Genomic DNA, 20,260 nt, shown 5'->3' with positions numbered 1-20,260 from the left:
AACATTGTGTAACTACAGAAAGGCTATTTTTCCCTATATGCATCACCTTGTACTGCTCAGTTTGGAGAAGAGACAACTAAGGGGGGATATGATAGAAGTCTACAAAATCATGAAAGGACTTAAACAAGTTAGTGTAAATCGGTTATTTACTCTCTCAGATAACAGAAGGCCCAGGGGGCACTCCATGAAGTTAGCAAGTAGCTCATTTAAAACAAATGAAAGAAAATTCTTTTTCACTCAGCACATAATTAAGCTCTGAATTCATTGCCAGAGGATGTAGTTACAGTAGTTAGTGTAACTGGGTTTAAAAAAGGTTTGGATAAGTTCCTAGAGGATAAATCCATAAACTGCTTTGATGGTAATTAATAGGGATGTGCAGAGGAGCCGCATACGTTTCATATGGCATTCGTATTCGTCGGGGCCAGATACGTTGTATCTGTTCAAAGGGGCCCCCGATCCGTTGATACGTGCCATTCTTATTTGTTTCCCTTTTAATTTAATTAACTACAACCCCCTACCCTCCTGACCGCCCCCCTCCCAAGACTTGCCTAAATTCCCTGGTGGTCCAATGGGAGTCCAGGAGCGATCTCCTGCACTCGGGCCGTCGGCTGCCAGTATTCAAAATGGCGCCGATAGCCTTTTCCCTCACAATGTCACAGGGGCCGACCGTCAGCCCCTGTGACATAGTGAGAGCAAAGGCTATTGGTCACAGTGAGGGCAAAGGTTTCTAAGAAAACTAAAAAGTCATGGGATAGGAGGCGGTTTTCCTAGAAGCCTCTCATGAGGAACTTTCTCAAACGCTTTCTGAAAATCCAAATACACTAAATCTACTGCTTCACCTTTTTCCACATGTTTATTAACCCCTTCAAAAAAATGAAGCAGATTTGTGAGGCAAGCCTTGCCTTGGGCAAATCCATGCTGACTGTGTTTCATTAAATCATGTAAACTATATGCTCTGTGATTTTGATCTTTAGAAACGTTTCCACTATTTTTCCTGGCACTGAAGTCAGGCTCACTGGTCAATAGTTTCCTGGATTGCCCCTGAAGCCCTTTTTAAATATTGGGGTTACATTGGCCACCCTCCAGTCTTCAGATACAATGGATGATTTTAATGATAGGTTAAAAATTTGAATTAATAGATCAGAAATTTCATTTTTTAGTTCCTTCAGTACCTTAGGATGCATAGCATCTGGTCCAGGTGATTTGCTACTCTTTAGTTTGTCAATCTGACCTACTACATCTTCCAGGTTCACAGTGATTTCATTGTTTGTCTGACTCATCACCCCTGAAAACCATCTCCAGAACTGGTATCTCCCCAACATCCTCATTAGTAAACAGAAGCAAAGAATTCATTTAGTTTTTCTGCAATGGCCTTATCTTCCCTAAGAGCCCCTTTAACCCCTTGGTCATCTAACGATCCAACCGACTCCCTTAAAGGTTTTTTTTTTAAAGTTTTTATTATGCGTTTTTGCATCTATGGCCAACTTCATTTCAAATTCTCTTAGCCTGCCTTATCAATGTTTTACACTTAACTTGACAATGCTTATGTTTTATCCTATTTTCTTCAGATGGATCTTTCTTCCAATTTTTGAAGAATGTTTTTTTGGCTAAAATAGCCTCACCTTTTAACCATGCCGATAATCATTTTGCCTTCCTTCCACCTTTCTTAATGCGTGGAATACATCTGGACTGCGCTTCTAAGATTGTATTTTTTAAACGATGTCCATGCCTGATGTACACTTAACCTCTGTAGGTTACTGTGCTGCTGATTTTGTTAGCTTCCCTAAGTTTTTAGTATTTGTCTGTCTGTTCATTTTTGCCAGGTGGACAGTAATACATCCCTCACTGTTATTTTATTCCCCTTTTCACCTGGAATTTTTATCCATAAAGATTCAACATTGTATTTTGCTCCCTGCAGAATTTTTATTCTGTTTGACTCAATGCCTCTCTTTCACATATAGTGCCACCCCGCCACCAATTTGATCCATCCTATGAATTTGATATAATTTGTAACCTGGTTTCATAGTGGCCCATTGGTTATCCTAACTGGTCTCTGAGATGCCAATTATGTCTATCTATTCATCCAGTGCTATACACTATCTTTTTTTTTTTTTACTTCTAGCATTTGTATACAGCCATTTCAAAGTATGTTTTTTGTTTGCATTAACAATCTGCTCATCAGTTGATACCTTAAAGACACCTGGTCCACTTTGCATTTATTGCAACCTTTCTACTGGGATACCCTACTTTCCCTGTTCTTAGTATCCTTCAAAGACATTATTCCGAACCTTGCACTTCTGAGCAAACATCTGCTTTCCCCCATCATTTAGTTTAAAAACTGTGCTATCTTCTTTTTAAAGGTTAGTGCCAGCAGTCTGGTTCCACTATGATTAAGGTGGAGCCCATATCCTTTTAGAAAAGGTCCACCCTTCCCCAAAATGATGCCCAGTTCTTAAACCTAAAACTCTGTTCCCCGAACCATCATCTCATCCACTGACTAAACTCTACAGGAAATGACATAAGTATTAGGTTCCTGTAAGTCCCTGGTTGTTCTACCTCAGATGAAATAAAAAAAACAACATCCAAGTTAACTGAAGTAAGCAGTACCAATTTATTGATATGCACATATCAATGAGAGTTTCTGACATGAACCAGGCTCAGAGTTCTAAAATAGATCCCCTGCTCGCTGAGCTCAAAATATTCCCCATACTTTAATAGTTTAGAGAACATGGATTATAAAACAAATTTAGGTATTTAATAAACGTTGCTTATAATGTCTGAGAATTTGCACAGATAAAGGGCATGTCTAGGAATTAAAAAAAAATAAAATTATAGATGGACACACCTATCATTTATTTAACACCTTATAATGTTTGACTCCCTGTTATCCTTTCCCAGATATCCGACAATAAAACCTTTCTGCACAGCTGTGATACATTTCAGACACGCTACTAATTGCTAGACTCTATGCTGTGCAATCACTGACCTCTGGCCCACTTCTTATACCACTGAATTAAGCTGGAAGCACTGTTTGGCTATTCACGACAATTCCTCCCTTGTGTTGGATCTCAGAAGTGGGCCAGTTATATTAGAGAGGTTTCTACACATGCATTGAGACTCTGGAGCTCCACCTGCCTCTGGAGTCCTGCATGTGGAATGGGGAACACTTCTGAGAATGCTAACCTGGAGGATCTGGAATCCTACATTTAGCTTCCAGAACCTCCCTCCTATACTTTCCTATGTCATTGGTATCCACATGTACCAATATAGCTGGCTCCTTCCCAGCACTCTCTAAAATCCTAGCCATGTGATGTGTGAGGTCTGCCACCCTCCCACAGGCAGGCAAGTTACCAAGTAATCCTCAAGTCTACCAGCAACCCAGCAATCAACCTTCCTAACAGAATTACCAACTACAATAGTCATCCTAACCCTTCTCACCTGGGCATATACCCCTGGAGACCTATCCTCAGTGTGAGAGGATACTATATCACCTTGAGAGCAGGTCCTAGCTATAGGATTTCTTCCTGCCTCAAGTTTATGCTCTTCTTCCAGGATACCTATCTCCGCCAAGGCAGCACAGGGGCTTTCCGATTGGAGGTAGGTCTACTCTACTATGTCCCCTGAAAGTCTCCTCTATATACTTCTGACTCCCTCAGCTCCTCCAGATTTGTCATTCTAGCCTCCAGAAATCAGACTCGTTCTCTGAGGTCTAGGAGCTCTTTGCATCTAGTGGATACACAACCTCTCGCTAGCTGGAAGACAGGACTGCTTTCTACATTTTCATTTAGTTGATTTGTTACAGATTTAAAATTTCTACGGGAGTAGTGATGTAAACCTAATCTAAAGTACTTTTAATCTATTGATTTATTTAATATTTGTCTGACAGTGACCCTCAAAACACAATTACTCAAGATATTGCCCACCTTATTAACTCATTTTGAATTAAATTCCTTCTGCACAAAATTTATAGTAAGGAATCTTAAGATGTGCACACCATTAGGCATGTGCTTCCAGTCCTTTTCTGATTCAAGGAGTGTGGGGCCTCTGAAAGCTAAGGCTGTGGAGCCTGAAGCTTGGATTCACTTGTAGTGATCTCTGGAGACCTCTTCCTTTAGTCTTTTAAAAGTACTCCCTCTAGCCTTTTACTTGTTTTAACTACAGAAAGTGAAAAAAAAATGTTCGGTATATAAAAATGTCAAATAAATAAATAACTTTATTAGCATAGTATTGTGTTTAATCAGTGGTTTTTATGCTGTTATTCAGGAGAACCTCCATCCAAGTTGGGATGGTTTCAAATCACTTACCCTGTATTCATTCAATCATCAAATAGTACAAGTGGCATACAGCAGAGGTGGGCAAACCTTGACCTGCAGGAGGGTTCCACGTCAGACCTCCAGGGGGATTCCCCACCTCCTTGCCTCAGGATTTCCCTTCCATCCTCAGTCACCTCCATTCAAACTGGGCCCCACTCCTGAAAGAGCTAGGTCTAGCATATTTTGCTGTGACCAACACAATTTAAATATTGGCATTCCAATACAACCTATGTACTGTCGAGTACTGTATGGGTGACAAAAATCATTTTTTGACAATATGGAAGATTCCTTATTTAAAATAGCTTCCATTAATGAAGATCAAAACCTACCCACTCTACACAACGCATCCACCTTAATGATCCTTTCCTTCTAATTGTTGGGTTTTTTTTTTTTTTTAAACAAGAAACACTAAACCTCTTACAACCTGGACTATTAGTGGTCACTATAGCCACTTCACTGAGCAAATGTCCACCAATGGGACCATGACTCACGGGCAGGCCTTAGTGTACATTTATCTCCGGTTCCTTGCTCTGCCTCCCCTGATCAGGCGGATAAGGTTACTCTTATCCCTGCCTAGTTAACCCCCATTGAGAAAGTGTGTAAATGAAGTTAGGGACTCACAGCAAAGAAAAAGTTGCAGGGCTGTTAAAGCAGGAAGACACTTAAAAGGAGAAATGCTGCAGGATGCTAGATGCTTCCTCCTCCTGCAACTGCAGCTGGTGGAGGAAAGAAAAGGAAAAGCAGTCCATGAACGAGTAACTGTAAAAACCTTCCTACACTCTCCCTTTCCAGTAAGAACTTATACCTCACTCCCTAGGCTCTGGGATCAGTGGAAAGCTAAAAATTACTGGCTTAGGGCCCCTGCCAAATGCATAGATGCAACGAAGGCTGTTTGCTTTTAAATTATTTGTACACACAAAGATCCAAAACACTGTTGGTTCTTTTCTGTCTGTGAGGTTGTCAAAGACTCGACATGCTGTCCTCTGAATTGTCGTAGAGCTGCTGCTCGCGAAGGGAGGGAAGAGAAATGTCAGAAGTCATAGGAGGAGAGTGCAGGACAAAGGAAGGCGAGGAGTATGAGGAGAAAGGAGGGGGGGAGAGAGTGAGAACAAGGAGAGGGGAGAGAGAGGCAGCAATAGAGGTAGAGGGAAAGGAACGAATAATCCATTGTAGGAAATACAAGGAAACAAACTGAAATGGAAAATAAAGGAAGGACACCAGAGAGGGGGAAAAAAAACAAACAAAAAACAAGCAGAGGATGAGAAGAGGGAGCAGCAGAGCAACAAATAAAACCAGACCCCCCCCCCCTCAAAGGTTGAAAAACATTTTCTGTAAAAAAAAATAAAAAAAAAATAAAAAAAAAAATATATGTATAAACTAATCAATGAAAAGAATCTTGGGACCCAATTAAAGTATTATAGTCTGTGCGTAAATCCCACAGAGGATTGATGTTCTGGAAAAAGACAGTTTTAACTGGCTAATCTGGTTTGTTTTCTGGGGTTGATTCCCCTTTTCAGCAGGACATACCCCAGTTGAGCTACTCTGGATCACTAATGACTTTTGGTTAAAAAATGTGAAACCTGTTTCTGAGGTATCAGCACGCTGCATATTTTGAGATCAGAATGGCAAAGGTATTCTAGCTGGAGGCTTCTTCAGAACTCTCATAAATGGCTTTATCTGCCCTTACTACTAGTACCAGGTGAGTCAGTGTCCCAGATTTCCCTGCCAAAAATCTGCTAATGTTACAGCAGGAGCGGCCGCCAGTTTGACAGAGGAGAGCCAATTTGCGGGGCAGGCCAGCCAGTGGCCATAGGGACAGTGTGTGCACAATGATTTCTCTCCTGTGGCATCTACCTGGGTCTATTCCTGTGGGCGTGGAAGCACTGTGCCAGCAGGGAGAGGAGGATGCCTCCTCTTTCTCAGGCCCCCGCGGCTGAGCACACGCTTTGAAAAGTGCCTTGATTGTTATGGCACCGCTGGGAGAAGCAGGCTCAGCTGGAATGTAAAGTGCATGTCAGCTGAGCCGGTTTTCAGTAAGTAGATACTCCCCCTTAGTGCTCATGCTGCAGTCAGCCAAGCCCACAATCTGACTTCAGACAGACGACCAGGTCAAAAGGACCCTAGAACGACTCATATACCAGCAACAATAAGAAAAAAAGAATTGATCAAGGTCATTTGATCCATCTTTTCAATTGTTTGGAGAGTATTTTGGTCAGCCTACCGAAATACTTGGAACCATCATGGGAAATAAATAGCTACAGGAAAGAAGAATTCCACTACTGGGGTAAATTAGTATGTCACCCTGCTAAGAATGGAGGCAAACTGTAATATACAGATTATTGATATAGTGAACATATGTACAGCTTTATAGAAAAATTACAAATATTGGTGTTAGTTATTGCAATAAAAAACTAACCCAAAAGCGAAAAACAGATATTTACCTTTGATGTTCCTTTTGTAGAGCAATATAGTCCAGATCTCCTCAAACACACAAACAATTTCTTCCATGATTTTCTCCCAAGTTCCTTCACGTACAAGAAACCCTGAATTTCAGGACAGCTACTGGCATTTAAAAAGTTCTGTTGAATGAAAAAAAACAACAAAAAAAACCAAAACAACTTTTAAATAAAATCTGCATTTTGCTACAGAGGCAGAAAGTTCAGATAAGAAAACTCACTTTCAGAAATTAAGTGACAAAGCACAAAGAGCAGTTACCAATTAGAACCCAGAAAGAGGGGGCAATTACTGACCTAGAACCATTCTCTACAGATATCAGCAAAATTGCATCAGGGTCTGTCCTCAGTCACAAATTGGCTGGCTTGGAAACATTACAGTTAAATCGAGCTAAAACTGAAGTGTTGTGGATTTCTCATCCATTTTTGAATTTTATAGCTCCTGTTATAACCTTGGCAAATTTTGGTCATCCACCCAAAAGCGGAATGGAGGGGGGGTCCATATTCCGCCACGGTGTTGCTGTACTAATTAGCCAGTTGTACATAACCGGCTACCTAGCAGGGTATGTTCAAGCAGTGGAGTCCTGCCTCCGATCAGGCTATAGGGCTGTCCTAAAGTTAGGCGGGCATATTCAGAGTTAGCCGCAGAAAGGAACCGGCTAATTCCGAATATCAGAGTTAGCTGGCTAACTTATACGGCAAAATCCACTCCTCCACAGAATGGCTCATGCCCGCTCCCGGAACACCCCCATTTTATCCAGCTAAACTCGAGCTGGATAACTCTTTTGCTTGAATTTAGCCGGATAAGAGATGGATAACTATTACATTATCTGTCTAAATGACTTTTGAATATGGACCTCAAGGATTTTACACATTATTATAGATAAGTTTCTAACTATGCACTCCTATATTTCAGCAGCATAAAGCTTGCTATTTTAAACTGCATTTGCAATCTTCACCCTTTTTTGGGTCAAAATGAATTAGCTATAGTTGTGTATATGTTAGGTTACCAGTTGATTTACACTACTGCAATATTTTCTTTGCTGGACTACGTAAACTCCAGTTATAATCTACTTCAGCTAATTCAAAAACACAGCTCATCATCTTGTCTTGGGGGTTAAATACAGATATTACCCCCTATTCTTCAGCCACTTCATTGGCTGCCTGGTTCAGTTTAAAAGTATACTTTGTCTGAACTGTTTTCCATTTCTGTTCCTGGAAGAACTGTTCATCAGGACTTTCTTTTAAAATTGCCTACTCCCTTGCTGCATCCAGCCCATCTACAACGTCTGGGTCCCAAGGTCAACTTGCGGTGGCAAGATGATGCCGGGAAACGAGCCGGTGAGGGCAAAGACACTGTAGGAAGTAGTAGGAGGGAAAGCAAGTGTGGTGGAGCCTGCAGGAGGATTGTCTGTTTCCTTGGAGGTTTTGCAGGATAAAGATAATCTGCTTGAGGTTTCCGTCTCAGGCTCCTTGTCTCTTTTGCCATCTCAAAATCACTTGCTTTTACCTCCTTATTAAACCTCCAGTAGTGACACTGAACTATCTGAACTGGTCTTGGTCAGACTGGATTCTTCAATTACAACTTCCAGTGATATTTCAGCGTTGGTAAATTCCATTAGGGTCTTAGCAATAAATAAGATGAGGAATGTAAGAAGTTTGACCAAGAAATTTTGGATTTGAAAGATGAGATTAAAATTATTATATCTGTTAATTCTTCTTTGGTCCAAGATGAAATACTGGTTCACAGACATTTGGAACAGTTAGAAAATGAAGCAAGGCAACTGATTCTATATTTTGTAAATTTTCTGAGGCCATCTCGATTAGCTCCACTGGAAGTTAAGAGATTTTACTAAGATTCTTTTTATACCCACTGAAGCAGTTCCACCTTTAAATAAGGTGTATTATTTGCCTTTTAAGAAGAGAGTAGCACAATCTGGAAATGCATCTATATCTGGTAATTGGATTAATGTATTGGATGTTTTAGAAGGATTTGATTCTGAAGAACCCAACAGAGCCACATTGCTTATTGGTTTTGTCTTCAAGAATGATTTGGACTTGGTTTTGTGATCTTATGTTCAACGGGCCAAAGAGAATTTTATGGGACAACACATTTGGGTTTTCTTTGACGTTATGAGACTTCAGGAGAGAAGGAAATCTTTTCTGACTATGCGCCAAGAGACTAGAATTCTAGGGGCTTCCTTTCTTTATTGCGTTACCCATGTAAATGTCTAGTTTCTTATGTGCAGGTTATGTGTTTTTTTTATTTTTTATTTGCACCAAAACAATTGCGAGCTATTTTAGACTTAAAAGGCCCAATATTCAGACGCCAATAGCTGTTCAGTTGCCGCTACATAACTGGATAAGTCACTTATTCGGATATCCTGCTAGCTGACTAACTTGGGGGCGGGTAATGAGTGGATCAGGGCGGCACTACTTAACCCGATAACTTAATCCTGCTAAGCAGCAATACGGAGACTTAGCCAGATGAGTTAACCAGCTAAGTCTAGATCTGCTATTGAGCATGTCTAGACTTAGCCAGACAACCCACTAATTAGCTCTCAGTGTTCCTGTAGCTGGGACTTGCTCTCTGGATGAGTTATCCTCTCACACTGAGGATGCATCTTCAAGGCTGTGTGTCCAGGAGGGTAGGGATAGGGATGCTGTTACTAGTGATTCAATCTTTAGGAATATACCGATAGATAGCTGGATGGTTGGCAGCTGTGAGAATCACTTAGTAACTTGCCTGCCTGATGCAAAGGTATAGGACCTCATGTACCACCTAGAAAGGATTTTAAGAGTTCTGGGGAGCATCTAGCTGTCATGGTCCATGTGGGTACCTATGATATACAAGGTACAGGTGGGAGGTTCTAGGAGCTAAATTTAGGTTTCTAGGTAGTAAACTATAATCCAGAAGTTCCAGGGTTAACATTGTTAGAAATGCTCTCAGTCCCATATTCAGGATCCTACAGCCAAGCTGAACTTGAGTCTCAATGTGTGGATAAGACAATAATGCAGGGAAGAGGGCTTCAGATTCATTAGGAACTAGGGAGCTTTCTGGGAAGGGAGAATCCTATTTTATTTATACAAATTTTGTATACCGTTGCACAGTATGGTTCCATCGCTACGGTTTACATAAGATAGACATAAAAATTAGTACAAAAATATTTAAAACAATTCAAAATAACAATTATAAAATCTTAAAATTAATTCTAACACAAATACAAAGTTAACCAAACTAAAAATGTATACGGAACTCAAACTCCTTCCTTGGTGTCACTCTAGTATGCCTGACAAAACCACCACGTTTTTAATTCCTTCCTGAACTTCTCTCTCTATTGTTGTAGCCTCAATTCTGTTGGCAACTGATTCCATAGTCTGGGTCCTGTGACTGACAGTGAGCGATCTCTAACCTCACTCAAATGAGCTGACATTATATCAGGTATTAACAGCTTTATTAGCTGGTCTTAATTCTCTTTGTGGAATATGTAGTCTAATTGTGGTGTTTAACCATTCCATCATTTCACCATATAGTACTGTTGTGAGTGATACATAATGTTTTCTATTTTATTCTTTGCTGAATAGGTAGCCAATGTAACTCCTTTAGCACTGGGGTAATATGAACTCTCTTTCGGGTATTTGTTAAAATACGTGCCGCGGTGTTTTGTAAAAACCTGAAGTGGGCGTAATGTAGAATTTGGTAAACCCAGTAAAGTGGAGTTGCAGTAGTCCAAGCCATTGAACAACATTGCTTGTAAAATTGTTCTGAAATTCTCTACCGATATGAATGGTTTTAGGCGTTTTAACATCATTAGCTTTGTGAATCCATCTTTCATTATTTACTATTCTAGTAGGAAGGGCTTAGTCATAACTAAAATGGAATCTGGCGGTTTGTGCTCACAAAAAAAAAAAAAAGATGATAGAGTAGCTTTTAAACTAGTTCATGGCAGAAGTTGACAGTCGTTCAAGACGCATGGCTTGGAGCAGGATATCCACAAAGGATACCATTAGAAAGAGGAAATCAGAATGTTCTGACAGTATGGAATTGGAAAAAGCTGATTCCATATTACCTGAATCAAATACTAATAAGTTGAAAACACACATTTATATCTCTGTATGCAAATGCCAGAAGTCTAAAAAATAAGATTAGGGAGTTAGCATGTATGGCACTAGATAAAATACTCACAATTAGCATTTCAGAGATCTGGTGAAAAAGGCAATTAATGGACACAGTGAAATGAGGATTCAAAATATACTGAAATAACAGATAGAAGTGCTGGTGGTACTATATATTAATGATTCTATAGAGTTGAACAGGATGTACACTTTGGCAGAAACAAATTGATCACTGGATTCTATATATAGACATTTCTATGCAAAACCAGGTGATGTATAGCAGAGTGTGTGTGTGCATTGGGGGGGGGGGGGGGGGTTGTTATTATCCATCTGACCAAGATGGTGAATGGGCTACCACACAGGGAAACACAATGGAAGATTTCAACTATCTCAGGGTCAGTGTTTCATCAGGTGACTTCAGGGAAGTTAAGTTCCTAGATACCATAAATAATTACATATATTTTAAAAATAGCAGACTACTATTTGAAAGTACCATCTTGGAAGTCCTGATAAAATGCATTTCACAAATTTAAAAAAAAGGTTGAAAGAAGAGCAAGTGTTTCCCACAATAGCTAAATGGTACATGAAAAGTTATTAATGCTAAAAATGCCTCCTTTAAAAAATGTAAAGCAGGACCTAACAAGGCAAATAGGAAGGCACATATACACTGGAATGCTAGATATAGGACACTAATAAAGCAGGCCAGGAGAACATGAAGAAAGGCTTGCCATGAAGGCAAAAAAGCAAGTTTGCTTACCTGTAAACATGGTACTCTGTAGACAGCAAGATGAACTAACCATAACATGTGGGTGATGTCATCCCACAGCACTGACATACCCAGATCACAGAGTTCAGTAAAGACTTGCTAAGCATGCATGGGAGTTCCTGCACATTGCCTTGTGACCACATCAGTCACTTCCACAGCTTAAGCTTTAGAGAGGCAGTTGACGCTTCAGGGAGGCAGGCGGGTAATAATTATAGTGAATTCATCCTCCTGTTTACAGAAAACACTGTTAACAGGTAAGCAAATTTGCTTTCTCCATCAACAAGCAGGCATGAATTAGCCATGGCAAATAGGGATTTCCAAAAGAGTTTCATAGTTGGAGAACTACTGAAATAAGCAACCCAACCCCACCAATAAGAACATAAGAACATAAGAAATTGCCATGCTGGGTCAGACCAAGGGTCCATCAAGACCAGCATCCTGTTTCCAACAGAGGCCAAAACCAGGCCACAAGAACCTGGCAATTACCCAAACACTAAGAAGATCCCATGCTACTGATGCAATTAATAGCAGTGGCTATTCCCTAAGTAAAATTGATTAATAGCCATTAATGGATTTCTCCTCCAAGAACTTATCCAAACCTTTTTTGAACCCAGCTACACTAACTGCACTAACCACATCTTCTGGCAACAAATTCCAGAGCTTTATTGTGCGTTGAGTGAAAAAGAATTTTCTCCGATTAGTCTTAAATGTACTACTTGCTAACTTCATGGAATGCCCCCTAGTCCTTCTATTATTCGAAAGTGAAAATAACCGAGTCACATCTACTCATTCAAGACCTCTCATGATCTTAAAGACCTCTATCATATCCCCCCTCAGCCGTCTTCTCCAAGCTGAACAGCCCTAATCTTTTCAGCCTTTCCTCATAGGGAAGCTCCAATGGAGGGTAAATTGCACAAAACTGCTGGTCTGAAGTTACTGTCCCTTTGAGAGCTGCTGTTGAGACAGTAGTAGGAAATGAAGGTGTGGATTGAAAACCAAATAGTAGCTTTGCAGGTGTCTTCAATGGAAGTGGCTCTTAAATGAGTCACTAAAGTTGCCATGGCTCTCACTTGATGAGCTCCAATAGTTTAATCTGCAAGCCAGACAGCCAGTAACAATGTACTATACAGTCTGCTGTCCCAATCTATTGGGATCAAAGGATACAAAAACAGCTGAGAAGCTTGACAATGAGGTTGAATCTTTCTCAAGTAATATGGCTTTCTTGCAGTCCAAGGAGTAAAGAGCCATTTCTCCTCCGTGTGCATGTGATCTCAGAAAGAAAGCAGGCAGCACAATAGTTTGGTTCATGCTAAATGCAGATACCACTTTTGGAAGGAACTTCAGGTGTCTTTGCAGAACTTTGTTGTAAAAGAACTGCAAATACGGCGAATAGAAAATCATAGCTTGAAATATGTTTACTCAAAACACAACCTGCCAGGAGATAAATTTCACATCCATAGACTAGATATATTCGAAAGGAGGTTTCATGAATTCAGCCAAAACCATGCTAAGGTCCCAAGGCACTGGAGATCTACTGACAGAAGGCTTGGAATGCCACAAACCTTTCATGAACTTTGATACTAAAGGAAGAAGAGAAACTGGAGCTCCAGCCCCCTGCTGATGTACCATAATGCCCCCGAGATGTACTTTATCTGGAAAGGTGTTGAGGCCTGAGAATAAGAGAGAAATTTTATTGAAGCAAATCCCTTGGGCCACAAGAGAAAGGATCCAGCCAGCTAGTCCCACACCAAGTTGAGAACCTCTTCCACTTGAATCTGTAAGATCTTTTGATAGACTACTGCTCGTTTAACTTCCTTGCTTTGAGGGCCAATGACGACCAGCTTGGATGGCAAAGTCTGTGGCCCTCCTCTGTGATGAGAGATAGAGAGCTCCCCAACAAAACTGGAGGCTGAAACCATACACTGACAAGATATGGATACCATATCAGACATTATCATGCTGGTGCTATGTGAATCAATCCCATCATATTCTGAATGACCTTCTGGAAAGTCTTGGCAATAAGTAAAGTTGGTGGGGATGCATAGAGTAGACCGGTGTTCCAGTTTAGCTCAAAAGCATTGGAAACTGAACTGTTGCTCTCAGAAGCACGGAGCAGAATTGCTCAATCTTTTTCTTGTCTTCTGAGGTGAACAAGTCTATCAGCATTTCCCAAAGACTGAACAACTCATCTACAACCTTTTGATTCAAGGGCCACTCGTGCAGTAAAACTGGGAGTGGATGGAAAACAAGCCATTTTTATAGATGTATTAGTCATAGGAGGAAGTGCAAAAATGGCATTGAGAGACAGATGAAGGCAGTGTCGTGCAGTGACATTTATAATAGGGGATTCAGTCTTGGTCCTTCAGTCCCCTCTCCCCAAGATATAAGAGACACATGGAGCAATATGCATTAGGCTTGAAGTAACATGTACTGGATGTGGGCCTGGCTCTCAGAAAGCCATTATCAAACAGTTACAATATAGTAAATCTCCCATTCCAAAACAGCACTGCCAGTACGCAAACACTAACAACCCCACCTATGAAAAGGCAACACTCCAAATATTACACCAAGCCCTAAAATACCAATAACACCACCTATTAAGTAAGCAGAACAAGACCGGCTGCCTAAAAATACCTGTAAAATAAAAAAATAACTTTCTAAAAATATTGTACAAAAGCTTTTAAAACTGCATAAATTCCTTTTGCAGATGTCAGATCAGACACGTTCACATCTAAAGATGGGTATTATAGTGTGTCAATAGCTCATGTACAGTATTTTTGGATAATACTTATAGATCCAATAAAAGCTATTTCAGTGCACCAAGAATACAGTTTACCCCAAGAGGCAAATCTGCCACATCAAACACTAACTTCCAGGACCCAAACAGCAGTAACCCTTTGCAGGAAAGAGCAGCAAATATTACTTGAGTAAAATATTTCAAAACAGTAGACATATCAAACATTCAACACTTAAAACTAATAGGGATTTTTAAAAATCCTCTGCGCTCCATTCCTGGGCACTTTTGGTTCCCAGTCACCCTGTCCTGGATTAGTGGGGAGGAGGAATGTTCACAATCTTTATCCTCTCCATCTCATGCACGCACACGCACACACACACACTCCCCCTCCCCCTCTCTCACGCAAACACTCACTTGCATTCAGTGGCTCTTTCTCCCTCTCATACACACACGCCTCCCCCTCTCTTCTCAGTCTCTTCTTCAGGCTGCCAGGTCATGAGTCCTTTCTTCTAAGGCCGTGATTGGATGGGCTCCGTGGTAGCCTACCTCCACTAGATTTCAGCCTTCGTTGAGAGGCGGGCTCTGCTGAAAGCTGCCAGTCCTCTCCTTCTTCGGCCTCTGCGAGATGGGCTCCACAGGCAGCCTGCCAGGACTAGTCTTCAGCTGCCAGCGGGATGGAAGAGCACTGGCAGCCACCAGGTCACGGGCTTCTCCTATGTTTTGGGGGGGGGGGGGGTGGCAATGCCAGCTCCCTCGCTCACGATAATGGCATGGGCGCAGAAGTCACATTTAAGTAAACATCCTCTCTTGCTGCCCACAGGTCCTATCTTGGACTAAGAGCTGTGAGATTGGTCCCGTGGCAGCAGGAGAGGACATTCACTTAAATGTGACTCCTGCTGCTGGCTATAGGAGCAAGGAGATAGATCACATACATGGTCGACTGCTGCATCAGCTTGGGCAAGGGTTTGGTTTATCCTGCCTAATATGATGTATAAGGCATAGAGACGCCTATGAATGTAGCTAAAAAACAAAACAAAACACACAAAGGAAATCATTTAGGGCTGGGGATTCGTTAAATCCCTTGACTGCACACCACAGGGTGAAGGAGAGGAATTGTAGACAAGGAAAAAGCAGAATTATTTAAATATTTCTGTTCAGTGTTCATGGAGGAAGGGCCAAGAGTAGGACCACAGAAAATGGACAGATTAGAAGTGAGGTATACCTCGGTTTTCATAAAAAGTGTGATTGTGAGAAGTTACCTAAATTTACTCTAGATTTTTTAAATTTTAAATTATTTGCTCACATCACAAAAGTGATGGGGACTGGACAGGATACATTCAATGGCACTTAGAAACATCCTGGCAGCTCCACCTTCTGACCTTTTAACATTTTTTTTTTTTTTTTTTTTTACAAATGGGAGTAGTTCCAAAGGACTGGAGAGGGTAAATGTGGGTCCCTAGTCATAAAAGTAGAAGTAAGTAGTAGGGAATGTGCACTGATTTTTTTTTCATGTCATTTTCGTTTCAGGTTTTCTGCTTAATTTCGCTTTTTAAATGGTTCGGGGGTCTTTATTTCATGTTTCCCTAATTTCGGACTTAGTGCACGCTAACTGAATGTTAGTGCATACTACCTATAGTTTGTGCGTACTAAGTCCCCGTTAGTGCGCACTAGTCCTTGGACCAGCTCTTTTCAACATTTTTATAAGTGATATTGCAGAAGAACTAATCAATAAAGGTTTGTCTTTTTGCAGATACCAAAATATGCAACAGGATAGTGTGGAAAACATAAGGAGAGATCTAGTGAAGCTTAAGAAATAGTCTAGAGTCTGGCAGCTAAGATTTAATGTAAAAAATGCACAATTATGTATTTGGACCACAAATACCCAAGAAAGCAATTCAGTCTATGGGGTGAAATTCTTTTATGCACAGAACAAGCGTGGGATCTGGGGCTCATCATAACAGATGATCTAAAGGTGGCTTGTCTGCATAGTGAGAGGAATGGTCAACAAAAGAAAAGCAGCAATATTACCCTGGTACAAGTCTCTGGTGAGATCTCAGTTGGAATACTGTATACAGTTTTGGAGACAGATCCTTCAAAAGGATATAAACAAGGATGAAGTCTGTCCAGAGGGTGGCTACTAAAATGGCTAGTGGTCTTTGTCTGTTCCATATGCTTTACAAAGAATTAAACATGCATACCCCCTAGCCAAAACTCTGGTATTTAAAGTTATCATCATATCTCCCTTTAGGTATTAATGCACAGGAGGCAGACCTCTTTCAATGGAAAGAAGACTCAAACAGGGGTTATGGGATGAGGGTGAAAGTGGCACACTCAGGAGTAATCCAAGGAAGTCTTTCTTTACAAAAAAGGTGGTAGATGCATGAAACAGCCGCCCCCCCCCCCCCCCCCTCCCAATGGAGCTAAATTCAAGAATATATGGGACAAACACAGGAGATCTCTGAGGGAGTAGAAGGAATTGTAGAGCTGAATGGTTTGTGTGGAGGAGCAGATTCGATAGGCCATATGGTTTCTTTTCAGCCATATTGGTTTTATCTGCCTTTCTCCATTTCACATAGAACCAACATTTTGATTAAAGCAAATAGACATTTTTCCAGCCTCAAAGAAAACCATGCCTTAATCCTATATTAAAATATCATTGCATTTTATTTTGGAACATGAAAATTTAGGTCGGTCACATGCAACCGAGGAGTGTGCTTTTTTTTTCCCCATGTTTTCATGTTAGGTCATTATCTGTTTGATTTCATTTTTAAAACGGTTGGGGGGGGGGGGGGGTTATTTCAGGTTTCTCTAATTTCAGAGTTAGTACGGACTAAAATGACTTAGTGCTTGCTAACTGGATGTTAGCGTGCACTAATTGAAAATGTTACCAATATAATAAAAGTGTCAACTGGAGAAGCAATTAGTTAACTACAGGTATTATTCTGCATTCCCATTGGCTGTCTCCTTAGTTACTTGTGTTGCCAAGGTTGCAAGGTGGTGTTTGTAGGGGGATGACCAATGCCTGGCAACAAGTCTAAACAAACAAATGATTTAATAGCATCAAATTCTAGTCGGCAAGAGCATATAATGCAAATGCATATTTTGAATTTCCCAATCCCTTTGTATTTTAGGAAAGGGACATGACATTTTGGGATATGTTCACTTTGTTATGATGGTTCTACCGAATGACGGTATATAAAACTCATCAAATAAATAAATAAATAAATATGCGGTCCAAAGACAAGCAACCAAAATGGTGAGAGGTCAGCAGTGGAAGATTTATGAGGAGAAGCTGAAGGATCTGAATATGTAAAACCTGGAAGAGAGGAGGTGCAGGGGAGATATGATACAGACCTTCAGATAGCTGAAAGGTTTTAATGTTGCACAATCATCAAATCTTTTCCATTGAAACGAAATCAAAAGAACTAGGGGTCATGAAATGAAACTCTAGGGAGGATGACTCAGAACCAATGTCAAGAAATATTTCTTCACAGAGAGGGTGGTGGATGCCTGGAATGCCCTTCTGGAAGAGGTGAAGACGAAAACAGTGAAGGAATTCAAAGGGGCATGGGATAAACACTGTGGATCCCTAAAGGCTTGAGGTTAGAAATAAAGAAAAAAGTACAAGGAGGTAACTGGGGGTATCTTGCTGGTGTGGCAGTTGCTATCCTTAACAAATAAGCCTTGATACTGTTAATGCAACTCCACCATTGCTCTCTGGTTCAACAGCAGTGGGAAAGAGGGAACTGGATTCAGACAGAAACCAACGAGGGCCCTGACTTTTATAGTTTGGGGAACAAATACCCCATGTTTAACTTGCTGTTGTGGTGCTTACTACCCTTAATCACTAAGGCCTGGATTCACCATTCTATCGCAGAATGGTGAATCCAGTGAAAACAGGGAGGGGGGGGGGGGGGCCTGCGAAAGCCGGCAGCCTTCGCACTACCACGGTGTTTTCGTTGCTGGCTATCGCGGGAGCCCTGACTTTTACGCTCTGGAAAACTGATAAGCATGGGGCTAACGTGCACAGTGCAGCAGATACTGGCACAAGCTTGCTGGGCAGACTGGGTGGATTATTTGGTCCTTTTCTGCCGTCGTTTCTATGTAATTCCCCTGGTCTGTGTGTTTGGAGGGTAACTGGTGAGGGGAAGCGACTGGGGTGACAGGTGGGAGACAGACTGGTTGGGTTGATGATTGGTGAGAGAGAGGCAGCCTGGTGTGTGTGTGGTGTGACGTGTCACCCCATACAGTCACTGCAGTCACACCCCGACATACACCAGGCTGCCTCTCTCACCAGTCGCCACTCTAACCAGTCTCCCTACCATCTGTCACCCCAGTCACTCACCCTTTCACTAGTCAACACCCACACCCACCAGGGGAATTAAAAGTATGCATATCCCAAAATGCCAGGGCTCCTTTCCTAAAATACAAAGATTGGCAAATTCAAAATAAATATTTACATTACATGCTTTCGCTAACTAGAACTTAATGGTTTTAAATCACGTGCTTTTTACATTTATTACCAGGCAGTAGCCTTTCCCCCACAAACCACCTTGCTACCTTGACACAAACAAGTACCTAAGGAGACAATCAATGGGAATGCAGAATCATACCTCTAGCTAACGAACTGTTCCCCCTATTGACACTTTCAGTTAACAATCACTAAATCCCGTTAGTACACACTAACACAAAATACCAATTTCTATGAAATTTTGTCTTTATATTTTTCGTTTAGCAGCCTTATTGAAACAGGACAAAATAAACAATTTTGTTGCAGTTTTCTAATTCGTTAAAAATGACTGCACACCTCTATCCAACACAGCATATCTGCCACCGGGGCAATTATGTAAGCTGTCTTAGGTGCCAGTTGGAAAGACAGGAAACAAAGTTAACCTAACATACATATACACATGGATATAGTACAATAGGTAAAACAGAATTTGGAAATAAGAAAACAGCAAGGTAGCAAAAACTTAAGCAAACTGGACAAGCATTATATTTTTTGGACAAACAAAAAAAGGAATAAGATTGGAAACGAAGCAATAAGGAAAAGTTGAAGATGGCTGAGATGAGAAAAATAAAATTGGTGGGGTTTGGACACATGGAGAAAAAAAAGATGAGAGTTAAGTTGGTAGGAAGGTACTGGAAATGCATCTGGAAGGGTAATGGCACAGAACACAAACTAAGGTGGTGTATATATCAATACTGTCACCAAGATATTGAGACCACAGCAGTGCAAGTAAGACTGTGCTTTACTGAGTATTATGACCATGAATAATTTTGTGTCATCTGCAAATTTGATCACGTCACTTGTAATTCTTTCCAGATCTATAAATATATTAAAAAGCACCGGTCCAAGTACAGATCCCTGAGGCACTCCACTGTTTACCTTTTCCTACTGTGAAAACAGACCATTTAATCCTACTCTCTGTTTCCTGTCTTTTAACCAGTTTGTAATCCACAAGAGGACATCTCCTCCAATCCCATGATGTTTTAGTTTTCTTAGAAGCCTCTCATGATGGACTTTGTCAAATACACAACATCAACTGGTTCTCCTTTATTCACATGCTTATTCATCCCTCCCAAACAAAACAGCAGATTTGTGAGGCAAGACTTCCTTGGTTAAATCCATGCTGGCTCTTTCCCATTAGATCATGTCTATATGTTCTATGATTTTATTCTTTATAATATTTTCTATAATTTTTCCTGGCACCAAAGTCAGGCTCACTATTCTGTATGTAGTTTCCTGAATCACCTGTCCTTTTTATATATGGGAGTTACATTAGCCATCTTCAGTTTTCATGTTACAATGGATGATTTTAATGATAGGTTACAAATTACTTGTAATAAGTCTGACATTTCATTTTTTAGTTCT

The 20,260-nt window shown here is 40.8% G+C and overlaps 1 protein-coding gene across 7 annotated transcripts in view; it reads right to left on the bottom strand.

The window, feature by feature from the left end:
• The window catches only part of GRB10 (growth factor receptor bound protein 10), a 510,659-nt gene that overhangs the window by 48,439 nt on the left and 441,960 nt on the right, over positions 1-20,260 (bottom strand). For all 7 annotated transcript variants that reach the window (XM_029589722.1, XM_029589720.1, XM_029589719.1 and 4 more), the window contains one exon: positions 6,755-6,892. In XM_029589722.1, the coding sequence (XP_029445582.1) occupies positions 6,755-6,892 (138 nt within the window). The remainder of the gene's footprint in view (positions 1-6,754; positions 6,893-20,260) is intronic.

This window comes from Rhinatrema bivittatum, chromosome 2 (genome assembly GCF_901001135.1).
Source record: "Rhinatrema bivittatum chromosome 2, aRhiBiv1.1, whole genome shotgun sequence".
In the NCBI taxonomy this organism is placed as follows: domain Eukaryota; kingdom Metazoa; phylum Chordata; class Amphibia; order Gymnophiona; family Rhinatrematidae; genus Rhinatrema; species Rhinatrema bivittatum.
The sequence above is the reverse complement of the archived record's forward strand: the minus strand, read 5'-3'. Positions and strand labels throughout refer to the sequence as shown.